General features: G+C 39.6%; 2 protein-coding genes across 7 annotated transcripts in view; one reads left to right on the top strand and one right to left on the bottom strand.

Moving 5' to 3' along the window:
* IFT140 (intraflagellar transport 140) overlaps positions 1 to 15,405 on the top strand; it is a 92,472-nt gene that overhangs the window by 53,542 nt on the left and 23,525 nt on the right. The window lies entirely within an intron of this gene.
* The window catches only part of TMEM204 (transmembrane protein 204), a 28,167-nt gene that overhangs the window by 4,995 nt on the left and 7,767 nt on the right, over positions 1 to 15,405 (bottom strand). The window contains exon 2 of the mRNA XM_014890218.2: positions 8,670 to 8,825. Coding sequence (XP_014745704.1) covers positions 8,670 to 8,825 — 156 coding nt within the window. The remainder of the gene's footprint in view (positions 1 to 8,669; positions 8,826 to 15,405) is intronic.

Genomic DNA, 15,405 nt, shown 5'->3' with positions numbered 1-15,405 from the left:
AAGGAGGGTAATGATATAAATCAAGAGACCCATCTTACTTAGTCTGGTACATGAGAAGGCTTTGTGTAATCCCTTTTCCTTTCAGAACCCATTTTCAATTCATACACACTTTCACAGGGAATCCATTACGTGTTAAATAATAATTTTTTTTTAAGTGTGAAGAAAATCATAAAACCTTAGGCAGGAGGAATTTTGAGCAGGAGCCATTTGGACCAGTGAACACTCACAGGTACCTGTAAGGGACAGTTATAAATATTAACAACAGTCTACATCCCACTGTCTTGCAGTATATTTTTTGAGGCTCTCTTGGCAGAGCGACATGGGTTCAGGAATACCAGTTACACAGAGTAACTCTGATGTTGTGTTGTGTCCTAAAGCTTAATTCCCACTGTAGGAATATTTTCAATATTTAAAAGTTTTTCCAAATGCCCAGTTTTTGATGAAATTACTAAGCTTTTTCTCTCTTGCTTTTGTATTACTTAAGGCCAATTATTGTCCTAAATAGCTTAACATCTCCATATTCTATCTGATGGAGCAATTATCCACCAGGGAAGAGCACTAAGGCTTCCTTACAGGTCCCCAGATAAAGGTAGTTTTGCTAGAAGGACTTTTTTCCTTCACAAGCCCTTTGCCTGAAGCCTGCTCAGATGAGCAGCCAGTCATGCAAGAGGCTTTATCTCCTTTCCCAGTTCTGTGGCAATGGCTGAGTGGGGTAGAGGGACTGGGATTGAGAGCTTTCCAAACTGACAGATCTCTGGAGCCAGTTGCCAGAGCTCTTGAGTGAAAATATGTGTCTGCTTAGGGTCCATTGCTGCAGTTTAGACAGGAACAGACATTAAGAACAGACAAACACATAACAGAGGCAGCAGAGGTGGAAGCACATTCCTGTAGAATTTATACAGTTAGTTTTACAGTTCTGCAAGAGTCAGAGGACTCCAGAATAGAAATGTCACTGAGAAAATTATTTTCCAGCATTCTTATTTTGTATTAGCATGGCTTGATATGGGAGTTATAAATGTAGGATCTCCAGAGTAAAGGGTGAAGAAATCATAATGTTCCAAAAAGACTGAGTTTGCATAGGATGGTGAGTTTTAAATTTTGATGCATGCTGCTTTTGTGAAGATGATGATGTGTGAAAACCCCAAAGTTTACTTGGATAGATTTTGTCTGTAACAGCTTAATCAAACTTGGACTTCTTGAAGCAAAGTGTCCCAATGTGCTACATATGTTCTCCTTGCCCTTAGAGGAGTCTTGTTCTACACTAGCCAAGAACTGGGGTGGAATATTTAGTCTGTTCTCTAAATGACTGGGCAAAACCACGAGGTTATTTGTGCCATATAATAGTTAGAAGTATCCCTATAGAAATTAACCTTATTATAAGAATAGTCTCCAGAGCTGACTGTGGTGACTTTTCCCTTTTTGGATAGATACTTGTAACAATGTCTGAATTCAGTTTCAGTATTCCAGTAAAATACCTAGAAGAAGACAGTTGGCTTCCCAGACTATTTCTCATAAACAATTCTACTAAAAATAGCCAGAAAATTGCTCTCTTTGCCATCAGGATTCTTGAGCTCACAATGCACAATACAGGTTGACAAGAGCTGTAGAAGGCACATATTCTTTTAAATTTATTTATGAAAATATTGAACATTTTCATCTGATTTCATTTCTTTTCTGTAGTGATGACAAGACTTTGAAATGCATGGCTCAATTTCCCTGAATTAATTTAAGTACATCAATCAATTTCAGATAATTTTATTGTATATTGTCTCAAGACTTCACAGAGGCCACAACTTTACTAAAAATCCTGATGAGATTACTTGAAGTGCTTTTTTTTCCCATAGAACTGCTGTTTATCTCTAGTTGTTTCCCATCTGCAGCAAAACAAGCCGGGAGGGGGGTGGCTTTTCCGCTGGGGAAGGAAACAGATAACGGAGTCACTCAGAAGACTTTTGGTTGGAACAGTATTGACTGTGGTAGTGGGGGTGGGTTGGGAGAACATTACTTTTTGAACTTACATTGCAGATTTGTATGCTGGATTTCCTGTTTGACTGAGTCTGGCTGCAAGCCAACTACAGAATTTTAGCACTTTAAAAGAACTCTAATGGTCACCTTTTTATTTCTGTGATAGTTTGTTGGCTTTTTTCAGACACTGCTGGATTCTCATTCTTCCATTTTATTAGTGTATTGATAATGCATTTGAAGAATTCCACATTGTTTTTTCTGGTTTACCAGAAAGTTTATATTGGGACATAATTGACTTTTGCTGTCAAGGAAAGGGAGAAGAAGGAAAATAGAGCAGCCAGAGTGTTGAGAATACCTATGCTTGTGCAGAACTGCAAACAGAGAAGGGAAATATTTCACTCCTCTTCTATGTTCCCCACCACGATTCACAGGGAATGATTTAGCTGTGATGAGTCTCACACCTGAATGGGCTGTTTGTAGGAACTTAGCTGTATTTACCAGCGTGAGTTATATTCACAGAGTGATTCCTATAGGATTCATGCAAATTATTTATTAATTAATACCTTTTCTTGTATCAGCTTGGCACAAAATAAGTTGTTGCAGTTGAAGGCAAATATGGGGCCTCTATAATAGTCATGCACTCTTCACTGTAGCACTACTCTGGATGATGCTTTGGTTTCTAATGCCACAGGGAATTAGTGTGATCATTAGTCAAGTAACCTTTGAGGTTTCAGTTGTACATTGTTAAGTACAATAACTTGTTTGGGTTTTTTTTTGTTTTGTTTTGTTGGTTGTTTTGTTTTGTTTAGTTCAGTTCTAATTTAAAATTTCCTTCCAAGGATTTTGGTAGCATGTAACATCTTAGAATTATACATGTGAGTAGCATGTCTTCTCAGGGGTGTTAAGACCCTTTTGTTGCTCACTTTTCTGAATTCCACTTGTGTTCTTTGAGTTTGTCAGTCCTTGTCTTTAACCTGATGGGAGATTTAGTTAGAGTAAGGCAGTAGGTAGTCCTACCTTATGTTGGAAATCTTTAACCAGTTTAGGTCTGTTTACAGTAAATTACTTTTGTTGTTTACCTTTTGGATGTTTCCTTAGAAATTATGCCAGTCTTTGAATGGAATGTTGAAAAGCATTCCTAGTGAACTAGGTCCTCTTGGGCAGCTAAAATAAGGAGAAATGTACAGACTCTCACACTTGATGTCAATTATTAGCATTGCTTGGCCTCTTGGGTTCTGGGGCAGCTGGAGCCAATTAAAGCTCTGATTAATCGTAGTAGGCCTCATATAGGGCACAGCTATGGGCTCCTGTCTGGAATCAGAACCATGGAATGTTTTGCGTTGAAAGGAATCATTTAAGACCATCTCTTTCCAGTCCTCTTGCCATGGGCAGAGACACCTTCCAGTATCCCAGTTGCTCCAAGCCCCATCCTGCCTGGCATTGGACACTGCCAGGGATCCAGGGACAGCCACAGCTTCTCTGGGCAACCTGTGCCAGGGCTTCCCCACCCTCACAGGAAAGACTTAATTCCTAGCATTTAATTTAAATCTTCCCCTTTCTAGGTTAAATCCATTTCCCTTGTTCTATCGCTGTCTGTCCATGTAAAAAGTAACTCTTTGTTTAAGCACCCTTTATGTAAAAAGCCACAGTAAGTTTACCCCAGAGTCTTCTCTTCTCCAGGCTGGAACCCCAGTTCTCCCAGCCTGTCTCCATAGCAGATGTGCTCCAACACTTGGAGCATTTATATGGCTTCCTCTGGACCAACTCTAATAGGTCCTTGTCTGTCTCATGCTGAGGATCTCAGACCTGGCTGCAGGTGGGGTCAGCCTGAGCAAAAATACCCTCTGCAGAGAGAAGCAGTCATTGACAGGTGATCTTCCTGGACATGTCTCATCTTCTGCTTTTATTGTTCAAGTGCTCTGTTCATCTCTGGATACATCAGAGGGTAAGAGCTGCATAATTGGATCCAGCAAGGCAACTGGGTTTGAAACAGTTTTAGGAGACATCTCCATGTATATATAATGTGCATGTTCATAAGCAATAAAGTGAATATTTGAGTTGAGATACTTTCTGTCTCACACACTTTGCTCTGCATTACATGCTCCTTATGCTTACATATCCAAATTATATTTATCTGTTAATAGATTTTTTACTGTATTTCTGATCAGAATATGTGCCCTTGACATTGAGATGATACAACAATCTGCCTGCTGCTCTTATCAGAGTTTAGCCTTAAAGAATACAGACAATCTTCCTGCTGCAGCTATACCAGATGAGGAGTTCACCATACTTCTTGTGAGCTACTGTCCTTCCCAGTTTGCTGGTTCAGCTGTCCCGGGAACCGTTTCCAACAAAACAAATGAGATAAACGTCCAGATTTTAGGATCTTTGTGAATGTCTGAAAACAAAATCACTTTACAGTGACATTTGTGGTCCGCATAAATAACAGGGAAATTTGGCACTGAGGGTGAAATAAAATTGATAAGTAGTGAAAACAGCACAAATCAAGCAGTCAGGTTCTCTATTTTTGCTATGATTTTTAGGTTACTTAGAGCATCTCATTTACTTGCTTCCTTTTCAGGAAGTTTTAGGTTTACAGTTCCATGGACTTCATCTTAGAACGGATCTGTCTTCTTGAGGGAGTTATGAAGCAAATAGGTGGAAGGAAGTAATAGGGAACTCAGGATCACACTGCTATCAGGAATATCTTCAGCCATGTTTTCCAATAGCTGCTGTGTTGTTGTTTTCTACGTTGTGATTTCCTGGATATCAACTACTCTAAAGTGGTTGGAGAAGATTATTCAAAAATTGTCTGATTTAGTTTTAAGAGCACAGAAATTAGAGCATGCATGAGCTCAGCTTTCCTGTGATTCATTATGGGTCTGAAGTGAAATACTTTCATCAGAAAAACATGTTGAGCAAAGCTGGAATGCAATGCTTGAAACTTAAGAAAGGTAAGACTAATTTATTTGGCTGTAAATGACAGCCTCAGTAAGAACATTAAACTTTTTAATCTTCAGGATGTTGTGTGTTAAAGTTATTTAATGCTGAAAGCGGACTGGCAAAATATTAATCATGATTCAGGTTTATTGCAGTCTTGGACATTCAGACACCAGGATGAGGTCTAATGTAAAGGATATTCTCTCCCAGATTTTTCCTGTTAAGTTTCTAATTTTCTAAATTATTTCTCTCTAAAGTTTGTGATAATCATCACTGGGCAAGATCAAGAATTCGCTGGAGCCCCTCAAGGCCTGATCCTGTCTGGCAAGCTAATGTTTGTAGTAGTTCAATATCCTCTGAAGTGCTCTTTCTTCCCTGTGCTGTTAGTATGAATTTCCCTTTCCAACAGCTCTTCTGTCAGCTGTTATCCATCCTATATTCAGCAGATGGAGGTCCTTGGAAAAAAGCAGAAACCCCAAGACCCTCTAGAGGGAAATTTCTGAGTGTTGACACAAAATTCCTTGTACAACGCTGGTTCCATTTTCACTAGGAGCCCTTTCCAAAGCAAACAGCTCACTTTCCTGTTAATGGGGAGGTGTGGGGCTGTGGAGCTTAGGAGCTGTGTGAATTGCTGTCCCAAACAGCATTGCTGTTTCCTCTCTTCTTTGCTTCCTCTTTGCTTCCTGGGGCTTGATTTTCTGTCAGAGGTCCATCCTTTTTGAATGGCTGTCAAATGCTTGTGCAGGTGGCAGGAGTGAGGAAGTGGTGGAGTCTGGAGCCACTGCAAGCTCCAGTGGATCTAAGATCATTGATTGGTGCTTGTGATAGACTTTGGAGATAATACTTAGCACACTTAGTTTTCTAAGCCAACAAGGACTTTTGTTCAGGCCATGGGAAACTGTAATTAAATCCACACAGATTCAGCTGAGTAAAAGTAAGAGAGTTGTGGGTTGAGCCTATCCCCCTAATATAAGATTTCAGTCTTCCAGTGACCACTGCAGCTCTCTTTAGCACTTTTTGCCATATCCCAGAGTGAAAGGTAGATATCAAGAAGAAATTGGAATTAGAGGGAATATGATTCAAGATAATTTCTGAAATTACTGAAAGGAAGAATTGCAGAACAATTCTTCAGATATTTTGGATTTTGAAAAGGAAAAACCAGAAGGTTGGTGCTGGTGTTCTTTCATTTGGAAGTATAATAAACAGAAATTACCCAGCCAGTACTTCAGAAATGTTTAATAAGATCTAAGTTTGTTCATTCTTAAACATTACCTGCCCCTCTCACACAAATGATCTGTCTGACCTAAAGTACCTTAGCTTTAACTCTTCAAATGAAGCAAGAGAGAGCCTTGCAGGGGTTTCTCTTGGACTGTTTGCGTGGGACAAATGCTTTTAAATACAAGTATCATATTCAGTGTTCTGTTTTTGCTCCATATTGTTTCTTTTCTTTGAGAATGACTGAGAGGTTACTATCTCAGAGTAGAGACTCATAGACTGAATATCATCAGTGGCTCATAGGACATGTGGTGGCCACTCTCTTCCCCTTCAATATAGAACTCTAAGTCTCCAGATGCAGCAGCAGCCCTTCATCAGAACAGTGGAAATGTTGGCTTTCTCACCGCATATGGGTTTTGTCTGATATCAAAGACACTTCATCTGTAATGTCTAAAATGCTGTTGCCTGAGCCCAGTCCAGGGAGTTAAGAGAGTGCAGATCTTGATGTCCCAAGGAATCAGCAGTTGATGTACCACTTTTCTGGAAAACTAAGGAGATCTTCAAGAAGTCTTATTTTATATTGGATTAATGCAGATGCAATGACTTCTTCCTGCTTTTTCCAAAAGTATGCATTTTAGAAGACATCAGGTGATTGTTATGGATATCAGGAAGGAACTTGTTTAAGCACAAAGATAATGAGACGTAAAATGAATATCATGACTTCAGGGCAGAAGACCATCCGGTGATGGTAAAGGAGAGTGTGGCATAACTGCAAAGGGGGATGGAGAATGGGGCAGGGATAATCACTGTGTTATTTCTACAGATTCACACAGCACAGTGTCTGTCTTCATATCGTCATAGGCTGCCAGGTCTATCCCTTCCCACCTTTTGAACATAGGCAGGCAGATGGACATAGGCTCCTTGATCGAAAAGATTCTTCAGCCTTTCTCATTAGTGTTTTGTTAATCATTCTGACTGTGGCTTTTCTCCCATGTCCCCTCCCAGCACTGGGGATTTCAAGGTTCAGCTTGCATAACAGGTAATAGCAGGCATTTCCTCCTCCTGTGTCGGGATATCCTGGCGCCCTTCAGTCTCTCTCTGACTGTGTTTAAAACAGACTCCAGCACAGGGGGGAAAAAAAAAGCCCAGTCTAAAATTAGCAGCCGTGGTAGAAGAAAGGCCCATGGCTGTCCTCTGTGCTGTTTGTCAATGAAACAACACATCCAAACAGGGCCAGAATGCATTTCCGCTCTGGAAAAACAGACAGGTCGAGTTTGGAGGGGATGGGAGAGTACAGCAGGCATCACACCGATAGTCAAGGAGAACTATCCAGAAGGCATCCACGGTGACACAGACATGATGGGGCTGTAGGGAGGGCTTTTATGGCAAGGCTGTATATCTGTCTTTTGGAAGCATTGTCTACTGCTGCACTTGGAAGATGGATCAGGTGCTTTGAGAGTTACAGAACCTCTGTAGTCTCCTCCTCTCATCTGGATTTCAGGTTCCTCATCCTTAGTCAACCTGAAAAAACCTAACCATTTTATTGCTGTGAGACTGTACTTAAATGACCTAGTCCAGATTCTGACTTTGCATTGGTGAAAACCTGAGGTCTAGTAGTTTTATGCATTCTTAATATTCTGGGTTGTTAAAGTCAATTAAATTAAATTTAAATTAAATAAATTAAAAAATAATAAATTATTAAATAAATAAATAAGTCAAATTAAATTAAAACTTTAAATAAAATGGTTTTACTTTATTCTAACCTGTTCTTTACATTAATAATATATATATGTATATATATATAAATGTTGTATTTTTAATCTGATCTTGTAAGCAGCTTGAATGTTACTCCATTAATGGATATCGTATAGGATTGGACTCTTGCTGTAATGAATACTGGAGTTACGTACTTTTTGTAATAATGAAAGGTATTATTGCAGAATGTTTACACTTTGTTGTCACTACTGTCAAAACAGAATTGTGATAAACCCATTTCCTCTTTTCCTCATGCATTTCTGTATACAGTCCAGGAGAATTGCTGTGGGAATTTTATTTATAGCAGTCAGAGATACGAATTGACGTCGGCTTTCTTTGCTGGCTTGCAGATGTATCTGTTTGTCAAAATCCAGCTGGTGGTCAATGAGTAAAATTCAGTTAGCTAAAATAAAATAATCATGTTTCAACAAGGCTTTCAAAATTTGCTCGGCCCTTCTGCTCTTCTCATAGTTCCTTGAGTATATTTTGCCCTGCTAAATTGTGGGATTACGATGTATCCAGTTTGTTTCTCCTGTGTTTGCCTTCCTGGTTTCATAGCAAATAATAAAGTCTTGCCGTTTTTTTGGTTAGCAGAAGCCTCATTATGATATATGTCAAATAAAAGCTTCTATTAATATACTGTTGAATCTCATGGGGAGAGCTTGTCGGAGACAAGATATATTCCTTTTTGGTATTCTTTGTCACTTGAAAGATTTATAAAGTAAGAAACACTTTTCCACCTGGATTTAATACAGACTGAGCACTTTTCCATGAGTAGAAAGAAGTGGACTTACTGGCAAGTTGGAACACAGCAGCTATGGCCTCCTCCCACCACTGGGTATCCTGGGAGATGATGGGGAGCTCCATCAGCCCCAGGACGAAAAGGAGCTGGCCGGCAGTCAGAGCCACCGTGGCGATGAGGTTGCAGGCACGCATCATGTCGAACTGCACTAGGGAAACAGAAGCAGCATAAAGTTACAATAATATAAAATCGTGAAAAAGAAAATCCTGACTGAGCAGGAATATAAGTTAATATTAGTCCACGGAAAACGATTTTCAGACAGCAGTTTCTTCTCCCAGCAGTCCCTTGTTCTAACTGCCTTCCCTCTGGTCTGAATAAGAAAAGATTTTCTTCAGGATATGTATTGATTCTTTCCTTTAGTTGCACAGCATCTCATAGGTATTGCTTCAGTGCATTAAACAAGCAGCTAATGGTCCACTGGAGATGCTGGAATTCTCTTCACTGAAGATTCTACCTGTAATACATAGCCAGAATTGTTTGGGGCAGGATTGATGTTTGCATCCTATTGTGTGGCACAGAGTGAAATGGAAGCATAAATAGTTTTTCAGGGCCCTAAAATAATAATCATTGCTAAGACAGACCAGTAACACCCTGAATTTCTTTTTCCCCTCGTCCATCTGTATTGTCCTAAAAAAGCGTCCTGTGGATGTTAATGTTCAGGTCATTCTGGTTTACAGCAGCTTTGTATAGAGGATTCTTAAATTTTTCCACTTTTCCCATTTATTAATCTCTGGGATACACTGCAAAGAACCTTATATTTCCATCTGTGTAATGATGGAAATGATTGTAATGAAGATGTAAAGGCTTGGCCGTTCTGAATGAGGTGTTGGGGCATAATCTGCATGTACAGGTAAAAAGCTACGTTTTTGAAAATTGTGTATGTGTGTGTCCATATATATATGAAGTTACATATATATATATAACAGTGATGCTGTGGGAGTACATTGTGGGGGTCTACTATTGACCACCCGGCCAGGATAATGATACTGATGAATTACAGTACAAGGAATTAAGGGATATCTCTAGATCAGCTCCCCTGGGCCTTAAGGGTGATTTTAAGTTTCCAAACATCAATTGAGAATATCATGAAATAGACACAAACAGATCCACGGAATTTCTGAAGCATATTGAAGGTAACTTGTGGTGCAGGGACTGAAAGACCAACTAGAAAAGGTGCCCTCTGAGATGTGCAATTTGTAAAGAGAGAGTTGTGGGTAAAGAGGTGACCTCTTAATAGTGCAGGAGCCAGCAATTCTAAAGCATGGGGAATCATGCAAGCAGGGAGGAAGGAGGGCCTGGCTGAACAGGGATCCTCTTGAACTGAAAGTGTACAGACCAGAGTCCCTACTGGAACACCACGACAGGGAGGATGACAAACTCAAAATAAAAACTACATTGAATGATGGCAGTATGCCCAGGGCAAAGTGACCAGGATGATGAAAGGCCTCAAGAATAAGACACGCAAGGAGTGGCTGAGATCGTTTGGCCAGTTCAGCGAGGAGAAGAGAAGGCTGAGGGGTGACCTTGTCGTATTCTGCATCTTCCTCTCGGTGGGGAGGTGCTGGTGTCTCTCCGCTGTCTGATCCCAGGACTTGAGGGAATGGCTGGAGCTGTGTCAGGGTAGGGTTATGTTGGTTATTAGGAAAAGGTTCTTCCCCCAGAGGGTGGTTAGGCACTGGAATAAGCTTCCCAGGGCAGTGGTCATGGCACCAAGGCTGCCAGAGTTGTGGTTTGTGTAGGATGCTCTTAGTGATATATTTTAGTTTAAGGTAGTCCTGCAAGCACCAGGGAGCTGAACACAATGATCATTGTGGGTCCGTTCCAACCTAATCTGTGACTCTCTATCAAAGAACAAATGCAGCAGTGATTACAGACATCTGCAGGCTTGGTTAGAAACCTGATTAAAATGTGTCTCCCAGATGGCTGCTGAATGACCTATATTAACTGCAAAGTTGGGTCCTTTTAATCAGACTTTTTTCCTGCTTTTCCTGTTAACCTGATGAATGTTCTGTTTTTATCTTTTTCCTTCTTCTCTAGCAAAAGGTGGGAGTTACAAATATCATTGTTCCACATCACTTGCTAATGTGTCATTGCTGTTCTGAAATAGAAGTAGCACCATGTGTAAGTTGGCATATACTAGAGAAAGAGACTCTGGAGCAGATAGAACATTTTTTAGAAATGTTTTAACTGGCTTTAAGTTTGGTGGATGCATCAGAATTTGGTTCCTAATCTTCCAGGGAGACTGCTAGGAAGTGCAGAAAACAAAACTTGATATAAACAAGAATAAATCTGTGTTAATCGTGAAGTCTGACCTACTTCTGTGTTCACCCTTTATTTTCCCCTCACAGGCTGTCTTCAGCTTCCCGTGTTCTAAGTAGCAACTCATGATTTAATTAAAATTTAATAAAATATAGTATTGTATCTGAAGAGTTAGTTAAGAACCATAGTCCATTAAATTTTTTCAATTGAATAAAATGTTGAGAAGGTAACATACTAAGTATTTTTGGCTTCTCCTAGTGAGTTAATTTCTGACCAGTTACTCAAAAAAATTTTTCAAAGCTTTTGTGTTTAACTTCCAAAGTTGCCCTTTTAGCATTGGCAACATTTCCACCTCTTGCCATATCAAATGCTCACAGGTCATGAAGCAGGTTGGATAATGAAATCACCATCAGATGTTTGAGCTTTGTAAACACCAGTAAGCTTTGAACATTCAGAGTGTCCTGTTTTTCCACACAGATGGACTTCTGTAATACTTTGAGCACCAGTTCTTGCTGAAAAGATAGTAATGATTTTCAAAGGAGAAATGCCCAAACAGCAGGCTTGTAGCCATTATTAGTACTCTCATTTGGTGAGAGAACTGTCTGTAGCATCAAATTAAAAAATTGTTGCCATAATGGATTCTCTTGCCTTGTCTTTATATAGTATGCATGAGCTCAAAAAAACCCCCCAAAACCCCACCACCACCACCAAAAAAAGCCTCTGTATATAAATAACATTTAAAAGTCTGAAGTTTATGCCAGAAATACATACTGGCCCCTAACACAGTAATTAACACCAAATTTTTACTTTTGCTGCTATTCATGACTTTTTTTAACACTTAATTGTTACAGACTTTATGCTTTGCCACAGATGATGTTATATCATGCATACTAAAAATAGTAAGTTTCTGACTGTGACTCAGTTGAACTTCAAGCAAATTTGTAACAATTTAATTTTTATAAAATGGTTCTTTGATGATTGTCCTCTCTTGCAGCTGGAAGTGCATTGAATGGGTAACATGATCTTTGTTGCTGTTTGTAAGAACTCCACACTTAGGGATATTTATTGGCCTAAAACACTACACTATTCAGAGAGATGTGGAAATGCAACGGGTATTTTACATAGCTGCTCCAGTTAACCAGAAAGAAGGTTGCACATGGTCCACAGAGCTGCAGCAGGCTGATGATTGGCAGAATAAGAAGGAAGTAGCTGATATGATTTCATTAAATGTGCAGACAATTATTTTTATGGAATAAAGTATTACAACTTGAGTACCTTCCCATCTTTCATATGAGAGATGTTGGTTTATTCTAATAGGTCTAATGTATGATCTGTCATCTTTTGGTTTTGTTCTAGAATTATAATGATTCCTCTTGGGGAAAAAAGCAGACTTAGAATCATAGAATTGTTTAGCCTTAAAATGAGCCCTAAGATCATCAAGTCAAAAACTTGATGTGGGAACCTGATGTTCTCTCAGCACTGTCAAGGCCCCCACTAACCATGTCCCCAGGTGCCACATCCACACGTGTTAAATCCCTCCAGGGATGGGGACTCCACCCCTACCCTGGGCAGCCTGTCGATAATGTATAACTCTTATAATAATGCATAAAGTCCATTCTTCTTGCAGTAGAGCTTGTTTATTGTATTCAGCCTGAAACTGCGAGGTAACTCTGCTTCCTTACTCGCAGCCATTGTAACTTTGCATGCTGTCAGCTCAGCACATTGTAATTTTATTTGGCACGTACATACACAACCCTAAGCTGAGCCTCTGTACCAGCATCTCTTGCCTCTTTTTAGTGATGACAACCAATGGACAGTATGGATCACGAAAGGGAATTGAGCGTGCAGTGTCAAAGCATTTCTTCAGAGCTCAGCCCCCGAGCCATTGAAGAGAAAAGGCAAATCTTGTTGAGGAAGGCCAGGACACAAAACTTTTCTCCTGCTTGAATGACTGCTCAATCCAGGAATAAATATTTCTAATCTCTTATAAAACTGGCTGCAATACCTAGACACTGCAGAAGGTGTTAATTCCTTTGTGTACATCTTAAAGGTGAAAGAGGAAGGACAAGCCCTCCATCCGTAAAAAAAAAAAGCTGGAAAGGGCTGGATCTGAATGGCTCCAAAAACTCTGCTCTGAGTATCTGCTGTTCATCAGCATACGGTGCTAGTTTCTGCCTTTTTCCTTCTGGAAGCCCACTGTGGGCCCCATTTTCTCAGAGAAGCAGTTAATTCTTGGACAGGACATCCAGCTGGGACTCTGGTACAGCTGGGGGGTACTGGCTTAATGAATTCAGCTTTGTTTAAAACAGGGATCAATCAAGAATCAAACCTCAAACTCTAAGGATGAGACGAAGTCAGATTCCTTGTTGTTTTGCTCACTTCCTAAACCATCTGTATCCATCTGGATTAGAGATGTTAATTTCATTTTCTCATTTACAAGCAGCAGTTTTATGGTTTTGATCTATGATAGCCTCAGAACTCCTGGTGTTATGTTCCAGGATAGCTCCAGGACTGTTTGCAGAAGTAGATTAGTCATACTGGAGAGTAATTTGCAGTGTTTTGGGATAATGAGGAAGAACGATCTCACTGGAAAATCACATTATGTTAATTGCTTAAAATGTGAGTGTTTCTTTCCCTTTTCTGTCTGCATAGAGGGTAAAAAACAGCTAAGTGGAAATTCAAGCTTTTTAATGATTAAGCAAAATGGCTCAAGATATTTTCATAGTAGTTTAAAACTCCCCCTGGGAAAGACCCCTCTTGATAAACAAAAATTTTAATGTGAACTTTAATCCCGCTACTTCGAGTAAGTTATTAAGTATCCAGCCCTTGGAAGAATCTAGTGGCCACACATTTATTCAGTGCATGGGGACAGTGCTGACTCCCAGCATCTCTGTGTGCCTTCACAATCTCCTGCTGTCATCTGAGCTGCAGGAGCTGACCAGGAGTGTGCTGTTATCCCTATCCATTGTGGGACACTAAGTCTGTTGCATTTCAAAAATGGTACTTAAATTCTTAATTAGCTCTTAAACTCTTAATAATGAAGGATGGTGCCACGTGGATACGGAGTCTGGGGAAACAGTTTTCTCAGGTGCTCAAAGGAAAACAGAAAGGAAAGAATTAATAACAAAATGCACTTGCTGTTGTTGACAGGATGTGTGCACGTGAGGCATGATACTTTGGTAAACGCATGTTTGTAAGAGGTATTGCCCTTCTTGGACCAATAAGCTGAGCCTATTCTTGGTTCAGCGAAGTAGTCTATAAAATGTGTGTAGTTCTACAATAAATCGCTCCTTCTACCTTTGAGAGGAAGCCATGCCGCTGGGTCTTCTTTCGCCGCTCCTATAACAAATAGTGACAGTGCCGCCTTAGCTTGCTGTGAAGCTGATTGCATCTATGATTACATCCATTCTTTAAATCTCCTGACAGATATTGCTTCTTGGTTTTGTAATGAAATGAATTTTAAAAAAATACATTCTCTTGATGCTGTTTCCTATGGTTCTTGGGTTTATTTATTTATCACTTGGTGAATTATTGAGGACACATTTTGGCATGTACCTGATGGTCCTTTTAAATGCTTCATGTTCATACATTACTTTATTCTGGAAAGGAGAATAAATAGTCGTGTTTCTGAAAAGAGATTTCTAATTGATTATAGCTTAAACTGGTAATGCTCCTTACACTTAAATTGCTTCACTTACTTTTGTTAGAAGCCATTTTCAATTTCTTGTAACTGTGCTAGACTTCATCTTCTTGGGTTGAATGCCTGCAGGCTGAGATCATAATCTTCTGATAAAAATCTAATTAGATAAGTAATGAGGTTTTCTTTAATGCAATCAGAAATTCTAACTGAGCATGCCGTTTTCATCTAAAACTTGATATTTTGCTGAGCTGTTATCCTGAGATAAAGAATGCATCATATTTTTCAGCCTTTTGGAGTAATTTTTAAAATCCACATTGTAGGGACTTCAGAAATGCAAACCAAGTACCAAAATTAGGAAAAGCTAGAATAGTATGCTTGAACCTAAATGGATGAAAGGCAAGAGTCAGGAAGAGCAAGGCTTCTCTCTTGTTGACTCTTACTTATGGTCCTGCTGTTCATAAACCCAAGTTCCAACCTGGAGAGATGGATTCAGTTTTAATAAAAAATTTTAGAATAAACCCTTCCTTAGAGTTTAAAAAATATCACTTCAGTCAAACTTCAGACAATAAATCATGTGTTTCTTTTGTTTTGGATGTCACTATTGTCAGCAAAGGTGAGGTGTGCTGAGCAGTCTCTACAGCTGCCATGGAAATCAGCTGAAGCTGTGCCTTGGATACCAAGGGCACTATGAAAGTACAAAGTACAACTGTGCTTCATTTTACAACATGGGCATAGGAGGTCTGCAATTACTATTAAAACAACTCTGAGATAATAGGGACAATAAATAGAATTACTGTAATTATCAGTGTCATGCTATGCCTCCCAAACC

This window comes from Sturnus vulgaris, chromosome 16, assembly GCF_052056855.1.
Source record: "Sturnus vulgaris isolate bStuVul1 chromosome 16, bStuVul1.hap1, whole genome shotgun sequence".
Lineage (NCBI taxonomy): Eukaryota > Metazoa > Chordata > Aves > Passeriformes > Sturnidae > Sturnus > Sturnus vulgaris.
The sequence above is the reverse complement of the archived record's forward strand: the minus strand, read 5'-3'. Positions and strand labels throughout refer to the sequence as shown.